Genomic DNA, 16,212 nt, shown 5'->3' on the forward strand with positions numbered 1-16,212 from the left:
CCTTGACTTCCTCCGTCTCCGGGCCGCCGACGCATCTGTGATCGGGTGAAGTCCTTCGTCGCACCGTCGATCGCTGGAACGCAGGTGAGCACGGGTGTTGATGAGCAGATGAGGGCTGGCTGGCGTAGGTGGATAGCTAATGTTTTTAGCATAGCTCTGTGAGGTCCGGTTGCTAACCCAGGTAACAAGGGAACGTTATGTGAACGTTAGGAGAACGTAGTGGCATTGTTCTGGGAACGTTAGTTTATAACGTTCAAAGAACGTTTGGTTGTGGAGTTCTTGCTTGGTTAGCAGAACGTTAGCCAAGAACGTTTGGCTAGAACGTTTAGGGAACTGTTTAGGAACATGCTATTTACGTCTGTTTTTATGCTATATTGTCAGGAATAACACTCAAACAGAAATTTCAACAGAATTAATTATTTATTAGTGATAGTGATTTCAACAGAAATAATTCTTTATTAGTGATAACTATAATACAAATGGAATGGAATGCAGTGGTCTTGGTCGTGCGCGTCAGTGTATCCTGCCCCTTCTTGGTTCTCTTCCTGGAAGTAAATCCATCCATCCATCTTCTTCCGCTTATCCGAGGTCGGGTACTTTAACATTTACCTCTCATCTCACTATGTTCTTTTGCTTGTTTCTTTTTCCTTTTTTGTCCTCCCTCTTAATTCCTCCTCTTCTCCTGCAAGTAGTTATAATTGCAAATTCAAAAGACATGCAGTGGAACTTCAATAAAATGGAATTCAAAATTGGGATATCTTATCTTCTCCGTACCTCAAATTTTGAACCTCCCTTTCGAAAAGTGGCCAGTTTCAGGACCTCTCCAAGCTCACGATCTACTTCAGCTGTGGTCGTCTGCTTGTAAACACCCCTGCATGCCTCTGCAATCACCAGCACAATTTAGAATTCCCTTTAGAATAAATACTGTAATAGTAACAGCTAGATCGACCTTGTGAGCATACATGCAACATATGTTCAAAGATGCAAACCTATTATTAACACTTACTATTTATTATTCTGTAAAGGGGCAAGTCCTCAAACGCCACTTTTCCTGACTTTCCACGGAGGCCAAGCTGCTCCAGGACTTTGTTTGTGGCAATTTTCCTCAGCATTGTCCTCACCGTGTCTGCCAAATTCTGCCCACCAAGAGCAGTAAGAGCTTTCACCTATACAAATAAATAAACAACAATATTGTACTTGATTAGAAATTGTTTTTTGATAACTGAGCAAGATATTTTTGCAGTGGGGAATTAAAACTAATTACCAGCTGCTTTCTGAGCAGAAGATCAGTGTCGAGCCGTTCACAGAAGGCCTTCAGCTGCTCAAGAGTCTCGAAAGGCTTATCAATGAGATCTTGAACATCCACAGATTCTGGCCCCACAGACTGTGCTGCCAGCCCTCTCAGCATGTGCATATTTTCTCCCTGGTTCTCAAGTATATTTTGAACTTTCATGTTCAACTGGAAAACTGCAAAGACAACAAAAGTCAAAGAGGTAATTCGTATTACTGCCCGTTGTAACAGCCTGTTTAACACCACCTATCAACAGTTAAATAGCCAACTAACGTTCACTGTCAAGGGCATTCCTGCTGCTTCTTGGAGCTTATAAGCCCTCTGTTGAAACTTCTTCATTTTGTGTTTATTCTATAAAAAAAAAACCCAAGGAAAATGGGTTGCCCTATTATCGCACACACGGAACGTTCAGGCAGCATTCAAACTGTAATATATTGGGTTGGAGGCAATAAACAGGTGAGGTGATGAAGTACGTCTCTTTACTGTAGACTTCCAGAACAGACTCAACACACGTGACGTCAGGTGCGCAACACCACGTAAATCGTTGGCCAACCAAAAAGTAACCCCAGTACGCTATAGCCAATATTCACCAGGAGATGGCAACAGACAAACATAGATCACTCTATTACATTCCTCCCCTTTTAGAAATGTAGAAATTACTCAAAAGAAATACACAACCCAACCAAAAAATGCAGCAGTTCAATTTAAAAAACTGTACTGAAACCACATTCTTTTTTTTTTAGTACTGAACTCTTAACCCTCATTTGTCAACAATAACGTACGTATTATACAAAACAGTATTTGTACACCTTTAACACATATTTTTATACTGTCTTCAGAGATTCAGTTTTTTTGGTGGTACTCGAAACCTTTCTGGGTACCTGCGGATCACTGGTGGGGTTTTCGTTGTGGGTGATCTGGGTTCTGATGATGGCAACTCAGCAGCCCTTGAATCTGGTTCAGTGATGAGACTAGTTTGTGTCTGACTCACTGATGGTCCTGGTGATGGAACTGAAACAGCACTGTCCAGTTGTACTGATGGTACATTTTCTGCAACTGGTGGAGACAAGATAACTGGCAGCCTCTCCATGTTCTCTCGCCATGTTAACATGTGATCCACATGCACTGTGCGCTGTCTCTGTCCCTCTTGGATCAGGTAAGTGACAGTTCCCAGTCTTTTCAGTATTTTTGCCTGAATCCATTTTTCCACTCCGCCCCTGAAATTTCTGATGCGAACCACCTCTCCCTCCAGGAAAAAGCGAACAGGGAGAGCCCTTTTGTCATGATGATGCTTCTGCGCTGCTTGTTTTCCTTCTATCTGTCTGGCAAGCTCCGGCTTGAGCAAACTGAAACGAGTTCTCAACTGGCGTTTCAGGAATAACTCAGCTGGAGTACGTCCCGTCACTGTGTGGGGTGTGCTGCGGTACATGAGAAGGAAATTTGCAAGTCTGTGATTGAGTGGCAAGGAAGACTTGCTGTCTGCTTCCAGCACATTCTTCCTCAGAGCCCGTTTCAGGATTTGTACTGATCTCTCTGCTGCTCCATTTGATGCTGGGTGGTAAACCGGTACAGCAGTGTGTTTTACTCCATTACTCTCCAGGAACTGAGTAAACTCTTTTGCCACCAGTTGTGGGCCATTGTCTGAAACTAGCTCTTCTGGCAGTCCATACGATGCAAACAGACCGCGCAGCACTTTAATGGTGTTGTGAGAAGTGGTGGAGGACATTGGAAAAACCTCTAACCACTTTGAATGGCTATCTATGACAACCAAAAAATACTGTTTATCTTTTTCTGCAAAATCGATGTGAATTCTTTGCCACACTCTTTCTGGCCACCGCCAAGGATGTAATGGTGCCACAGCTGGCATTTTCTGTACTGCTTGGCAGACTGAGCACTTGTTCACCAGTTCTTGAATTTCACCATCACAGCCTGGCCACCAAAGGTAACTGCGGGCAAGAGCCTTCATACGGCAGATACCTGGATGTTCATGATGAAGATCCTCCAGTAATCTTTGTCGATAACCTGGGGGTATGATGACTCGCTGTCCCCAGAGAATGCAGCCTTGATCTGCCGATAACTCCTGTCTGCGTACAAAATAAGGCCTCAATGCTACGTCTTGCACATAACTCGGCCAGCCATTTAATGTGTAGTTCCACACCTTACTGAGTACAGGATCTTTAAGAGTAGCACTCTCAATGTCTTTTGCACACACAGGGAGTTCCTCCAAGTGTGAAAAGTAAAAGATACTTCCCTCTTCTGCTGTGTTGTTCATCACTACTCGGGGTAGGCGTGACAAAGCATCCGCATTAGCATGATCAGCTGACTTCTTATACTCAATCTCATAATTGTACGCCATGAGAATAAGTGCCCAGCGTTGCATTCTTAATGCTGCCAACGTTGGAATTGCTGATTTTGGCCCCAGGATGGCCAACAGTGGCTTATGATCAGTGATAAGTGTGAATTTCCTTCCATAAAGATATTTGTGAAATTTCTTTACTCCAAAAATGATAGCAAGTGCCTCCTTTTCAATTTGGGCATACTTCCTTTCTGGTTCAGTGAGTGTCCTTGAGGCAAATGCAACAGGTCGTTCTTCTCCATTTTCTGTTACATGTGAAATTACAGCCCCAACTCCATAAGGCGAAGCATCACATGCGATTCGCAGTGGCAGGCGGGTGTTGTAGTGTACCAACACTTTGTTCTGCAGCAGAAGTTGCTTTGCATCTTCAAATGCTTTTGCACATTCAACAGTCCAAACCCACTTTGAGTCCTTTTTAAGTAGGCTGTGCAGCGGCTGGAGCACAGTAGAGGGGTTTTGCAGGAATCTGCTGTAATAGTTCAGAAGGCCCAAGAAAGACCTCAGTTCTGTTACATTTGTGGGCTCAGGTGCATTTGTTATGGCAGTCACCTTTTCTTCTGTAGGATGTAACCCAGTCTTATCAATGCGATATCCCAGATATACAACACTGCTCTGGAAAAACTGACATTTTGATAGCTTCACCCTGATGCCATGTTTCTCCAAACGTGTGAGAACATTATCCAGTCTTGTCAAATGCTCCTCCTCCGAGGAAGCAGTGATGAGAATGTCGTCCAAAAAACATGTCACATGGTCCATCCCTTGCAGAATCTGGTCCATAACAGACTGAAATATCGCAGGAGCACTCGAAACTCCATAACTAAGGCGATGATACTTGTACAGGCCCTTGTGTGTGTTTATGGTCAGATATTTTTCTGACTCTTCATCCAACTGTAGTTGTTCGTAGGCGTGCGAAAGATCCAGTTTACTGAAAGATGTTCCTCCTGCTAATGTAGCGAACAGATCTTCAGTATTCGGTAGTGGATATGTCTGCTCTTCAATGCACTGATTAACACTGACCTTGTAGTCACAAATCCTGATAGTTTTGTCGACCTTGGGTACGGTGACTATTGGAGCTGCCCACTCACTTTGGTCAATCTTTGAAATCACCTTCTCACTCTCCAACCTCTCCAGCTCTCTCTCTACAGCTTCCTTTAGTGCATAAGGAACTGGGCGAGCCTTGCAGAAAATTGGTGTGGTATCCGGCTTGGTGCGGATTTTAGCTTTAAACCCTGTGATACAGCCTTGGCCCTCTGAGAACACTGCCTTATGTCTCTCTATCACCTCCTGTACTCCTGTGTTACCATGCGTCTTTGTCTGCACCTTGTGTACTGTGAAAATCTGTTTCCAGTTCAGCCGTAACTTTTTCAGCCAGTTGCGGCCAATCAGGGCAGGTCTGCTTCCCTGTACAATGACCAGTGGAAGTGTCACTTGCTGGTCCTCGTACTGTACTGGCAACATGATGTACCCTCGAACAGCAATCCTTTGGCCTGAGTATGATTTCAACTTTAACTTGCAAACTGGTTTCAAGGGAAATTGAGTAAGGTTTTCCTGGTAAAAGCTGTCAGAAACCACTGACACTGCTGAACCCGTGTCCAGTAACATTTTGGTGCTCTTGTTTCCCAGTCCAAGATCCACTATGTAACCTTTTTCCCAGTTTGATGTAGAGTCAACTGCATACAATCCAAAAAGTTCTGCCTCATCACCACTTTTGGATGCACTCCCTTCAGTTTCAACATACTGAGTTGAAGATTGCCTTTTAGTCTTCCTGCATGCACGGGCAATGTGTCCAATTTTGGAGCAAGCATGACACTTTTCATTTTTAAATCTGCAGTCATGTGCTGAGTGCTTTCCACCACATCTGTAACATGTTTGCTGCCCCCATGTGTCTCTTTTGCCTCCTTTCTGTTCCTTTGCTTTGTTATTATTGTTCCATCTGAACTGTCCTTTCCTCCCCTTTTCAGAAAAATTATTAACACTTGACAGGGCATTTACCTGGTGAGGTCCGCTGTGTCCAGAGAACTCCATTGTATTTTTGGAAGCAAGTTCCATTGAGACTGCAATTTCACAGGCACGGGGAAAAGTCAGGTCCCTTTCAGACAACAGCCTGCGTTGCACTGCATCAGAACGTAATCCACTCACAAAACGATCTCTCATGGCATCGTCCAAATATTGTCCAAAATTGCAGGTAGCTGACAACTGCCTCAACGCCACAATGTAGTCAGAAACAGCTTCTCCTTCTTTCTGATTACGTTTCTGAAAGCGAAAACGCTCTGCTATCACAACAGGTGCGGGCTTATAATGTCCACATAGCGCCCTCGTCAGTACATCATATCCTAAAGCACTTGGCAATGCCGGAGATGTGAGGTTTTTCAGCAGCTTATAAGTGTCTGCTCCAATAACAGAAAGGAAAACACACACCTTCTTGTCATTTCCAATCTCATTAGCCAGCATCCACTGCTCCAAACGCTCCAGATATGAATCAAAATCCTCCTTTGAATCATTGTATTCATCGATGCGACCCACTGTCTGAGCAATGTTAGCATCCGGTGCTAACTGCTACTCCGACACATGCCCGGTTCCTCCACAAAGTAGGCTACTCGTCAGCCTTACCTACGACCAGTGCACGGACCTCCAATAAAGTCCCCTCACGCAGTGGGCTTCTTTTAAATCCTCGTCGCCATTTGTAATATATTGGGTTGGAGGCAATAAACAGGCGAGGTGATGAAGTACGTCTCTTTACTGTAGACTTCCAGAACAGACTCAACACACGTGACGTCAGGTGCGCAACACCACGTAAATCGTTGGCCAACCAAAAAGTAACCCCAGTACGCTATAGCCAATATTCACCAGGAGATGGCAACAGACAAACATAGATCACTCTATTACACAAACCATATCACTGACGGGGCAAATTATTGTTTAACTAGGCTACAGATAAATCCACCCTTCTTCAGAAGTCATTCGTTGGTCTTTGGTCAGTTTGGAAACTTTATAACAGCCAACCTGCACGAGAAATGTATGCTAGTTAGCGCCGGCGCATGGCGCGCATTTATACACAACGCTAAAACTGTAAAATGGTCTGAAATTAATCATGTAGGTTGGAAATTGTTATACAAAAACGTGCTTCGTATTTCACTCTTTCTATACTTACTTGTGATAAATGGATGGCGCACCAAATTGCTTTAAAATCGGGATTCTGGAAGTAGTTAGCCTTCGTCCTTCTTTGTCTCACGGAGCAGCTTCAATTGTGCATGCGTGCAGTCGTCTTCTTCTTCTCCTTCTTCTTCTTCTTCTTTTGATTTTTATAGCGGTTGGCAAGCAACCTTGTGTGTGCATTACCGCCACCTACTGTGCGTGCAGCCTTGACTCAGCCGGCGTCAGATTGTTCACAAAACACAACACTTTCGCAGAAAGTTAGGGAAACGTTACAACATACTGTATAAAAAGTAAATTTGCGAAAAAAAACACTTATAAAAGCCTAACAGTTGCTGTTTCCATTGCAGGCAAATTATATTTTGTATATAGATGAGAACGTTCTAAGAACGTTCTAAGAACGTTCTTAGAACAAAAAACTAAGAACGTTCTTAGAACGTTCTTAGAACGTTCTCATCTTGCATAACCAAAAGAGAACCATACAGTAACGTTACGTTAACGTTAGGTGTTACCTGGGAAGTTAGCTTCAATGGCGTCGTTAGCAACAGCATTGTTAAGCTTCGCCAAGCTGGAAAGCATTAACCGTGTATTTACATGTCCCTGGTTTAATAGTATTGTTGATTTTCTGTCCATCCTTCCAGTCAGGGGTTTATTTATTTTGTTTCTATATGCAGTTAAGCACGATGCTATCACGTTAGCTCTGTAGCTAAAGTGTTTCGTCGATGTATTGTCGTGGAGATAAAAGTCACTGTGAATGTCCATTTCGCGTTCTCGACTCTCATTTTCAAGAGGATATAGTATCCGAGGTGGTTTAAAATACAAATCCGTGATCCACAATAGAAAAAGGAGAAAGTGTGGAATCCAATGAGCCAGCTTGTACCTAAGTTACGGTCAGAGCGAAAAAGATATGTCCTGCACTGCACTCTAGTCCTTCACTCTAACGTGCCTCATCCACAAATCTTTCATCCTCGCTCAAATTAATGGGGTAATCGTTGCTTTCTCGGTCCGAATCTCTCTTGCTGCATTGAAAACAATGGGGAAATGTGAGGAGCCTTTCAACCTTTGACGTCACGCTACTTCCGGTACAGGCAAGGCTTTTTTTATCAGCGACCAAAAGTTGCAACTTTATCGTCGATGTTCTCTACTAAATCCTTAATACTATCGCGAAATGATCAAGTATGACACATAGAATGGATCTGCTATCCCCGTTTAAATTTAAAAAAATAATTTCAGTAGGCCTTTAAAGGCCTACTGAAACCCACTACTACCGACCACACAGTCTGATAGTTTATATATCAATGATGAAATCTTAACATTGCAACACATGCCAATACGGCCGGGTTAACTTATAAAGTGCAAATTTAAATTTCCCGCTAAACTTCCGGTTGAAAACGCCTTTGGATGATGACGTATGCGCGTGACGTAGCCAGTGAAACAGAAGTATCGGTACCCCATTGAATCCAATACAAAATAGCTCTGTTTTCATCTCATAATTCCACAGTATTCTGGACATCTGCATTGGTGAATCTTTTGCAAATTGTTTAATGAACAATGGAGACTGCAAAGAAGAAAGTTGTAGGTGGGATCGGTGTACTAGCGGCTGGCTGTAGCAACACAACCAGGAGGACTTACTTGGATAGCAGACGCGCTAGCCGACGCTAGCCACCGACCGCACGGATGATCGTGGTGAAGTCCTTCGTCCTTCCGTCGATTGCTGGAACGCAGGTGAGCACGGGTGTTGATGAGCAGATGAAGGCTGGCTGGCTTAGGTGGAGCGCTAATGTTTTTATCATAGCTCTATGAGGTCCCGTTATATTAAGTCAGCTTCAATGGCGTCGTTAGCAACAGCAAAAATGCTGTTGCTAACGACGAAAGCTGGAAAGCATTAACCGTGTATTTACATGTTCATGGTTTAATAGTATTCTTGATTTTCTGTCCATCCTTCCAGTCAGGGGTTTATGTATTTTCTTTCTATCTGCATTTGAGCCCGATGCTATCACGTTAGCTCCATAGCTAAGTTAGCTTCAATTGCGTCATTAGCAACAGCATTGTTAACCTTCGCCAGGCTGGAAAGCATTAACCGTGTATTTACATGTCCATGGTTTAATAGTATTGTTGATCTTCTGTCTATCCTTCCAGTCAGGGATTTATTTATTTTGTTTCTATATGCAGTTAAGCACGATGCTATCACGTTAGCTCCGTAGCTAAAGTGTTTCGTCGATGTATTGTCGTGGAGATAAAAGTCACTGTGAATGTCCATTTCGCGTGCTCGACTCTCATTTTCAAGAGGATATAGTATCCGAGGTGGTTTAAAATACAAATCCGTGATCCACAATAGAAAAAGGAGAGAGTGTGGAATCCAATGAGCCAGCTTGTACCTAAGTTACGGTCAAAGCGAAAAAAGATATGTCTTGCACTGCATTCTAGTCCGTCACTCTAACGTTCCTCATCCACGAATCTTTCATCCTCGCTCAAATTAATGGGGTAATCGTCGCTTTCTCGGTCCGAATCGCTCTAGCTGCATTGAAAACAATAGGAAAATATGAGGAGGTGATCAACTGACTACGTCACGCTACTTCCGGTAGGGGCAAGGCTTTTTTTTATCAGAGACCAAAAGTTGCGAACTTTATCGTCGTTGTTCTATACTAAATCCTTTCAGCAAAAATATGGCAATACCGCGAAATGATCAAGTATGACCATAGAATGGATCTGCTATCCCCGTTTAAATAAAAAAAATTCATTTTAGTAGGCCTTTAATAATCATACTTGCCAACCTTGAGACCTCCGATATCGAGAGGTGGGGGGCGGCGTGGTCGGGGGTGGGCTGGGGGCGTGGTTGGGGCGTGGTTAAGGGCGTGGTTAAGAGGAGAGTATATTTACAGCTAGAATTCACCAACTCAAGTATTTCATATATATATATATATATATATATATATATATATATATATATATATATATATATATATATATATATATGTATGAAATACTTGACTTTCAGTGAATTCTACCTATATATATATATATATATGTATGTATATATATATATATATATATATATATATATATATATATATATATATATATATATATATATATATATATATATATGAAATACTTGACTTTCATATATATATATATATATATATATATATATATATATATATATATATATATATATATATATATATATATATATATATATATATTTTATTATACACATAAATAAAATAAATACTTGAATTTCAGTGTTCCGGAGGCTATCCAGTAGATGGCAGCATTGTCCTGTTCAACTTCTCCGTTCATGAATGAGTATATCATTTCGGCCACCGTGTTCAATGGAGAAGTCTGTTCTACAAAATGTACAGGCAACATACATACCCCTCCCCCTTCGAACTGTCCTGGATGAACTGAAATTCTTGTTTCCATTCGTTTTGGAACTTGCAAGCGTATTTCTTCATCTTGCTCGTCGACGGCGTCGCCATGTCTGTAACTTCCTCGTTCTTCTGCTTCGTCTCCTTGTTGTGTGCGCAGTTGTGCACTCTACTCTCTATCTCTAAAAGCCGTAGATGTTATGACGTCATTGGGCAGGCAAGCTGTTTATATTGTGGGAAAGCGGACGTGAGAACAGGCTGTCCCCACTCAGTCTCAGGTCCGCATTGAGCTGGGGGGGGGGGGGGGGGGGGCTGAATACAGGGAGTTTGTCGGGAGAAAATTTCTGCCGGGAGGTTATCGGGAGAGGCGCTGAATACCGGGAGTCTCCCGCTAAAAACGGGAGGGTTGGCAAGTATGTTAATAATACCACCTTAACATTTGACAACCAAACAATTACACAAGGCGACTCGGTAAAGAATCTGGGTATTATCTTCGACCCAACTCTCTCGTTTGAGTCACACGTTAAGAGTGTCACTAAAACGGCCTTCTTTCATCTCCGTAATATCGCTAAAATCCGTTTCATTTTGTCCACTAGCGACGCTGAGATCATTATTAATGCGTTCGTTACGTCTCGTCTCGATTACTGTAACGTATTATTTTCGGGTCTCCCTATGTTTAGCATTAAAAGATTACAGTTGGTACAAAATGCGGCTGCTAGACTTTTGACAAGAACAAGAAAGTTTGATCATATTACGCCTATACTGGCTCACTTGCACTGGCTTCATGTGCACTTAAGATGTGACTTTAAGGTTTTACTACTTACGTATAAAATACTACACGGTCTAGCTCCATCCTATCTTGCTGATTGTATTGTACCATATGTCCCGGCAAGAAATCTGCGTTCAAAGAACTCCGGCTTATTAGTGATTCCCAGAGCCCAAAAAAAGTCTGCGGGCTATAGAGTGTTTTCTATTCGGGCTCCAGTACTATGGAATGCCCTCCCGGTAACAGTTAGAGATACTACCTCAGTAGAAGCATTTAAGTCCCATCTTGAAACTCATTTGTATACTCTAGCCTTTAAATAGACCCCCCTTTTAGACCAGTTGATCTGTCGTTTCTTTTCTTTCTCCTCTGCCCCCCTCTCCCTTAGAGGGGAAGAGATACACAGGTCCGGTGGCCATGGATGAAGTGCTGGCTGTCCAGAGTCGGGACCCGGGGTGGACCGCTCGCCTGTGCATCGGTTTGGGACATCTCTGCGCTGCTCACCCGTCTCCGCTCGGGATGGTTTCCTGCTGGCCCCACTATGGACTGGACTCTCACTATTATGTTAGATCCACTATGGACTGGACTCTCACAATATTATGTCAGACCCACTCGACATCCATTGCTTTCGGTCTCCCCTAGAGGGGGGGTTACCCACATATGCGGTCCTCTCCAAGGTTTCTCATAGTCATTCACATCGACGTCCCACTGGGGTGAGTTTTCCTTGCCCTTATGTGGGCTCTGTACCTAGGATGTCGTTGTGGCTTGCGCAGCCTTTTGAGACACTTGTGATTTAGGGCTATATAAATAAACATTGATTGATTGATTGATAGCATGCTAATGTTAGCATGCTAACATTTTAGGCTAGCTATTGAGCTCCTTTTGTACGGATAAACCTAAAACTCATGGATTTGGATACGTGGCACCATCTTGGAGCTATGCCAACGTCTCACATTAGCATGCTAATGTTAGCATGCTAAAATTTTATGCTAGCTCTTGAGGTCATTTTGTACTGATAAACCTAAAACTCATGGATTTGGATACTTGGCACCATCTTGGAGCTATGCCAACGTCTTACATTAGCATGCTTATGTAAGCATGCTAATGTTTTGGCTAGCTCTTAAGCTCATTTTATACAGATAAAACTAAAACTCATGGATTTGGATACGTGACACCATCTTGGAGCTATGCCAACGTCTCACATTAGCATGCTAATGTTAGCATGCTAAAATTTTAGGCTAGCTCTTGAGCTCATTTTGTACTGATAAACCTAAAACTCATGGATTTGGATACATGCCACCATCTTGGAGATATGCCAACATCTCACTTTAGCACATACTTGCCAACCCTCCCGTTTTTAGTGGGAGAATCCCGGTATTCAGCGCCTCTCCCGACAACCTCCCGGCAGAGATTTTCTCCCGACAAACTCCCTGTATTCAGCCGGAGCTGGAGCCCCCCCCCCCCCCCCCCCCCCCAGCTCAATGCGGACCTGAGACTGAGTGGGGACAGCCTGTTCTCACGTCCGCTTTCCCACAATATAAGCAGCTTGCCTGCCCAATGACGTCATAACATCTAGGGCTTTTAGAGTAGGCTGACCATACGTCCTCTTTTCCCCGGACATGTCCTCTTTTGCGGGGGTGTCCGGTCTGTCCGGGCGGGGTTTCTTAAATGCCTCAAATGTCCGGCATTTTGAATTAGGGTTGCGTGTATTTTCAATGTACGTCCAGGGTTAAGTTAAGAAGGGGCTAAAAAAAAAAACTGAAGGTGCGCGCACGTAGCAACATTCGTGAGGGAGGGGCAGAGACACAGAGCGAGAGAGCTAGTGAGTGGAGAGACAGACATGAGAACACATAATAAAGAAATGCCGAAATGTAAATGCAACTTCACGGATGATTTGTGAGAAAAGTATTCGTGTTTTCGTCCTGGCCGTGACCCATGGAAAGCAGAATGCACTGTATGCCAAGCAGGAACGTATGTATCTGTGACAAATAAAGGGGCCAACGATCTACAAGCCCATATCGACACTACAAAGCACAAAACAGCTGTGCAGGGCGAGAGCTCGTCTGCTGTTTTTTGTTTAAATTTAATTAACTTGTTTTGAGGCATTATTTATGTTTACATTATATACAAGAGGTTATTTTGAATATTTCTACCTCTGCACTTTTTTTTCCAAAACTGTGAATGCTACAGAATATAAGTGTGACTTATTTTGTTATACTGTCAAGCAGTGTTGGCGTTAACGCACTTTTTGTGTCTTTTTAACGCATTGAAATCAGAAAGGACCCAGATTATCAATTTTTTTTAAACATTTTTTACCATTTGTGTCCCACAGCTAATGTTTTAAAGGCCCACGGCACATTCTAAAAATACTATTAAAATAAACAAAAACATAACAAAAGTGAAATAAAAAAGCTTAAAGGTGAAATGTAATTTAGAAAAAGTTGCAATGTTGACTAATAAAACAAAGCTGTTTTTTTCTCTTTCAAACGGTCATTGCTCAAAACATAATATTGAATCAAAATCAATGTTATTATGAATTATTGACCTATCAAAAATTCCGATTACTTCACATCAAATATTCCACTTTGAAAAATATTTTTGGTGGAAGATTTTGCATATTTTGTGTGTTTGCCATAAAAAACATAGTTTTGTTTGACAAAAAAGGGCGGAAAAAAAACAAACAAAAAAAACAACATAAAAAAAACTAAAACATTTTGAAATGAGGAATAGATCCGTAGTTGATGTAGACTCCAGAGATTTAAGCGTTAAATATAAAATGTATGTATGCCCTGGCACACCATTATCATCATTTCATGACCCAAGCAAAACACTTTTTACACTTTTATACTGAAATAAATACACCTACAACTTATTAAATAAAAACATAGAAAAAAACTACCAGCAGCGGTAAAGTTTAGATCCATGAAGGAAAGAAGAAAGTGAATGAATTTTTATAACTGAATACATTTACATATGTATACACATTTGTTTTCTTTTGTATTATCTTTTTTAATGAATTAAGTAACGTTTATGACAACCTTTTTCCAAAACACAACATAGAATGTGAGATATAACAAGATAATGCATACATTTATCATTTGTTTTCAAAACGCTTACAAAAAAGTGGGACCCCAAAAATTTACTGTGGGACCCCATTTTTATGACTTGATGGGGTCCCTGGGACCCCATTTTGAAAATTCCTAGCGCTAACACTGCTGTCAACAGACGAGAAAAAATGCTTTATTTAAAAAAATATATTATTTATAAAGTAAGTTCGAGTATCATTGGCAAATTTTCACTTAGTCCCCGGCCTTGGCGTGCTGCCCGCCTTGGCATGCATATATGTGTCCTCTTTTTGGGATTTCAGAATATGGTCGGCCTAGCCTTGCTGTCTCCCACGTGTGCACGTTAAAGCTTCATACAACATGAGGCCGGGCTGGCATGCTGTTTGTGCAAGTACCTTAATAGAGGATAATATATGCAGTGCCATCACGGCACGCCCTGAATTTAGTTGTTAGGGGTTGCCGATCCTTGCCCAAGACGTACATTGAAAATACATGCAATCCTAACTCAAAATGCCGGACATCTGAGGCATTTAAAAAACCCCCGCCCGGATACCCCGGACACACCCGCAAAAGAGGACATGTCCGGGGAAAAGAGGACGTATGATCAGCCTAATATATATGAAATATATATGAAATACTCGAGTTGGTGAATTCTAGCTGTAAATAACCACGCCCCCAACCACGCCCCCGCCCCCAACGACCCCCCACCCCCAACCAAGCCCCCCCCCCCCTCCCCACCCCCCACTCCCCCACCCCCTACCCCCACCTCCCGATATTGGAGGTCTCAAGGTTGGCAAGTATGCTTTAGCATGCTAATGTTAGCATGGGGGGCGGCGTGGCGAAGTTGGTAGAGTGGCCGTGCCAGCAATCAGAGGGTTGCTTCATGGTTACTGGGGTTCAATCCCCACCTTCTACCATCCTAGTCATGTCCGTTGTGTCCTTGGGCAAGACACTTCAACCTTGCTCCTGATGGCTGCTGGTTAGCGCCTTGCATGGCAGCTCCCGCCATCAGTGTGTGAATGTGTGTGTGAATGGGTGAATGTGGAAATACTGTCAAAGCGCTTTGAGTACCTTGAAGGTAGAAAAGCGCTATACAAGTATAACCCATTTATCATTTATGCTAACATTTTAGGCTAGCTCTTGAGCTCATTTTGTACGGATAAACCTAAAACTCATGGATTTGGATATGTGGCACCATCTTGGAGCTATGCGCAGATAGCAGGCCCATCAAAATGGAAATGAAGATAGACTAGACGTGTAGTCCTATTGACAACCGTTAGGGGGCGCCACCTCAGCTGACTGCATTGACTGGGCAGAGCGGAGCTGCTGCAGTTCCCCTGCCCACCAGCGGGGGGCGCCCTGCATCAGACAGCGTGTTTCCCGTGTCATCAAAGTGTAATATCCCAAGCCAGCGTTGACATTGCAGAAAAGATGGTGGTCTGAGAGCACAAACAGCGCGTATGTCAAGGCCCGCATGATGACGGTCACCCTTGGTCCAGGTAACGGAAGAGAAAAGACAAGTTGAGCGAGCGGATGAGTAAAGATGAGCGGGCTAAAGTCGCGGCTTTAAGCTAGCAGCCGCGGCAGCTAAATGTCAGCCTTTAGGGGCTAAATTCGTCCAATAAACGGCCGCCTAATTTTTATTCTCCACTTTAATTAATCGATTAAATCATTTTGTGACGTTTCACGTGTTGGAGCAGCGGCCAACTCTACAATGTTATGATGTCCGGGATAGCTAGCAGCAGGAAGCTAACATAGCTAGCATTCAGGCTTCCGTCTCTGCCTAATCGTATTATTCATCGTATTATTGCCATCGTTTAATGCCGTTATTTGCAACCTCTTGTCAAACTACCATCTAGCGTGCTTTCCGACTGGACAGAATGTGTGCGGATCACATTGACATGTCGACACCGCCGATACCAGTTCCTTATGCTCTGATACGATACTTTTTCGTTCTTACTTGTCGTGTGTCTTTGTTACGAAGTCGATTTTTAAGCAAGTCATAATTCAAAAGAGTGATATTACTCTCAAAGCATGGGGATATGGGACCACCTTTAGGAATATTTACAATAAAAATGTTTCAGAATAATTCTTACTCATATAGTAATATTTGTGTAAATGTAAATTATTCTGATCTCATAACGGCTACCAGTGATTGTTTTCTTGCTATTTCGTTTCAAAAGAACTATAAAAGAGCCATAAATCCCATCTCT

At 42.7% G+C, this 16,212-nt stretch overlaps 2 protein-coding genes across 5 annotated transcripts in view; one reads left to right on the forward strand and one right to left on the reverse strand.

Annotated features, from left to right (window-relative positions):
- Window positions 1-573: 573 nt before the first annotated feature.
- On the reverse strand, window positions 574-15,475 carry LOC133648155 (uncharacterized protein K02A2.6-like). Its single transcript, XM_062043983.1, has 7 exons — window positions 15,290-15,475; window positions 6,066-6,173; window positions 5,787-5,900; window positions 5,640-5,701; window positions 1,007-5,412; window positions 775-881; window positions 574-682 (listed from the first exon to the last, which is right to left on the reverse strand). Exons 1-5 carry the CDS (start codon window positions 15,473-15,475, stop codon window positions 2,127-2,129), a joined length of 3,756 nt encoding a protein of 1,251 aa, XP_061899967.1. The 3' UTR covers window positions 574-682; window positions 775-881; window positions 1,007-2,126.
- ralgapb (Ral GTPase activating protein non-catalytic subunit beta) overlaps window positions 15,356-16,212 on the forward strand; it is a 109,704-nt gene continuing 108,847 nt past the window's right edge. For all 4 annotated transcript variants that reach the window (XM_062057071.1, XM_062057078.1, XM_062057087.1 and 1 more), the window contains exon 1: window positions 15,356-15,498. The gene's annotated coding sequence lies outside the window, so the exon portion shown is untranslated. The remainder of the gene's footprint in view (window positions 15,499-16,212) is intronic.

Source organism: Entelurus aequoreus, linkage group LG01 (assembly GCF_033978785.1).
Source record: "Entelurus aequoreus isolate RoL-2023_Sb linkage group LG01, RoL_Eaeq_v1.1, whole genome shotgun sequence".
NCBI classification, from domain to species: domain Eukaryota; kingdom Metazoa; phylum Chordata; class Actinopteri; order Syngnathiformes; family Syngnathidae; genus Entelurus; species Entelurus aequoreus.

Excerpts from the sequence above, each read along its gene's own strand:
- LOC133648155 (XM_062043983.1), bottom strand. The coding sequence starts at position 15,475 with ATGCGGGCCTTGACATACGCGCTGTTTGTGCTCTCAGACCACCATCTT. Across the intron at positions 6,174-15,289 it reads AGTCAATGCAGTCAGCTGAG|ACAGTGGGTCGCATCGATGA; the intron begins GTGGCGCCCCCT and ends AACATTGCTCAG. Across the intron at positions 5,901-6,065 it reads AGATTGGAAATGACAAGAAG|AAACGTAATCAGAAAGAAGG; the intron begins GTGTGTGTTTTC and ends TTTCGCTTTCAG.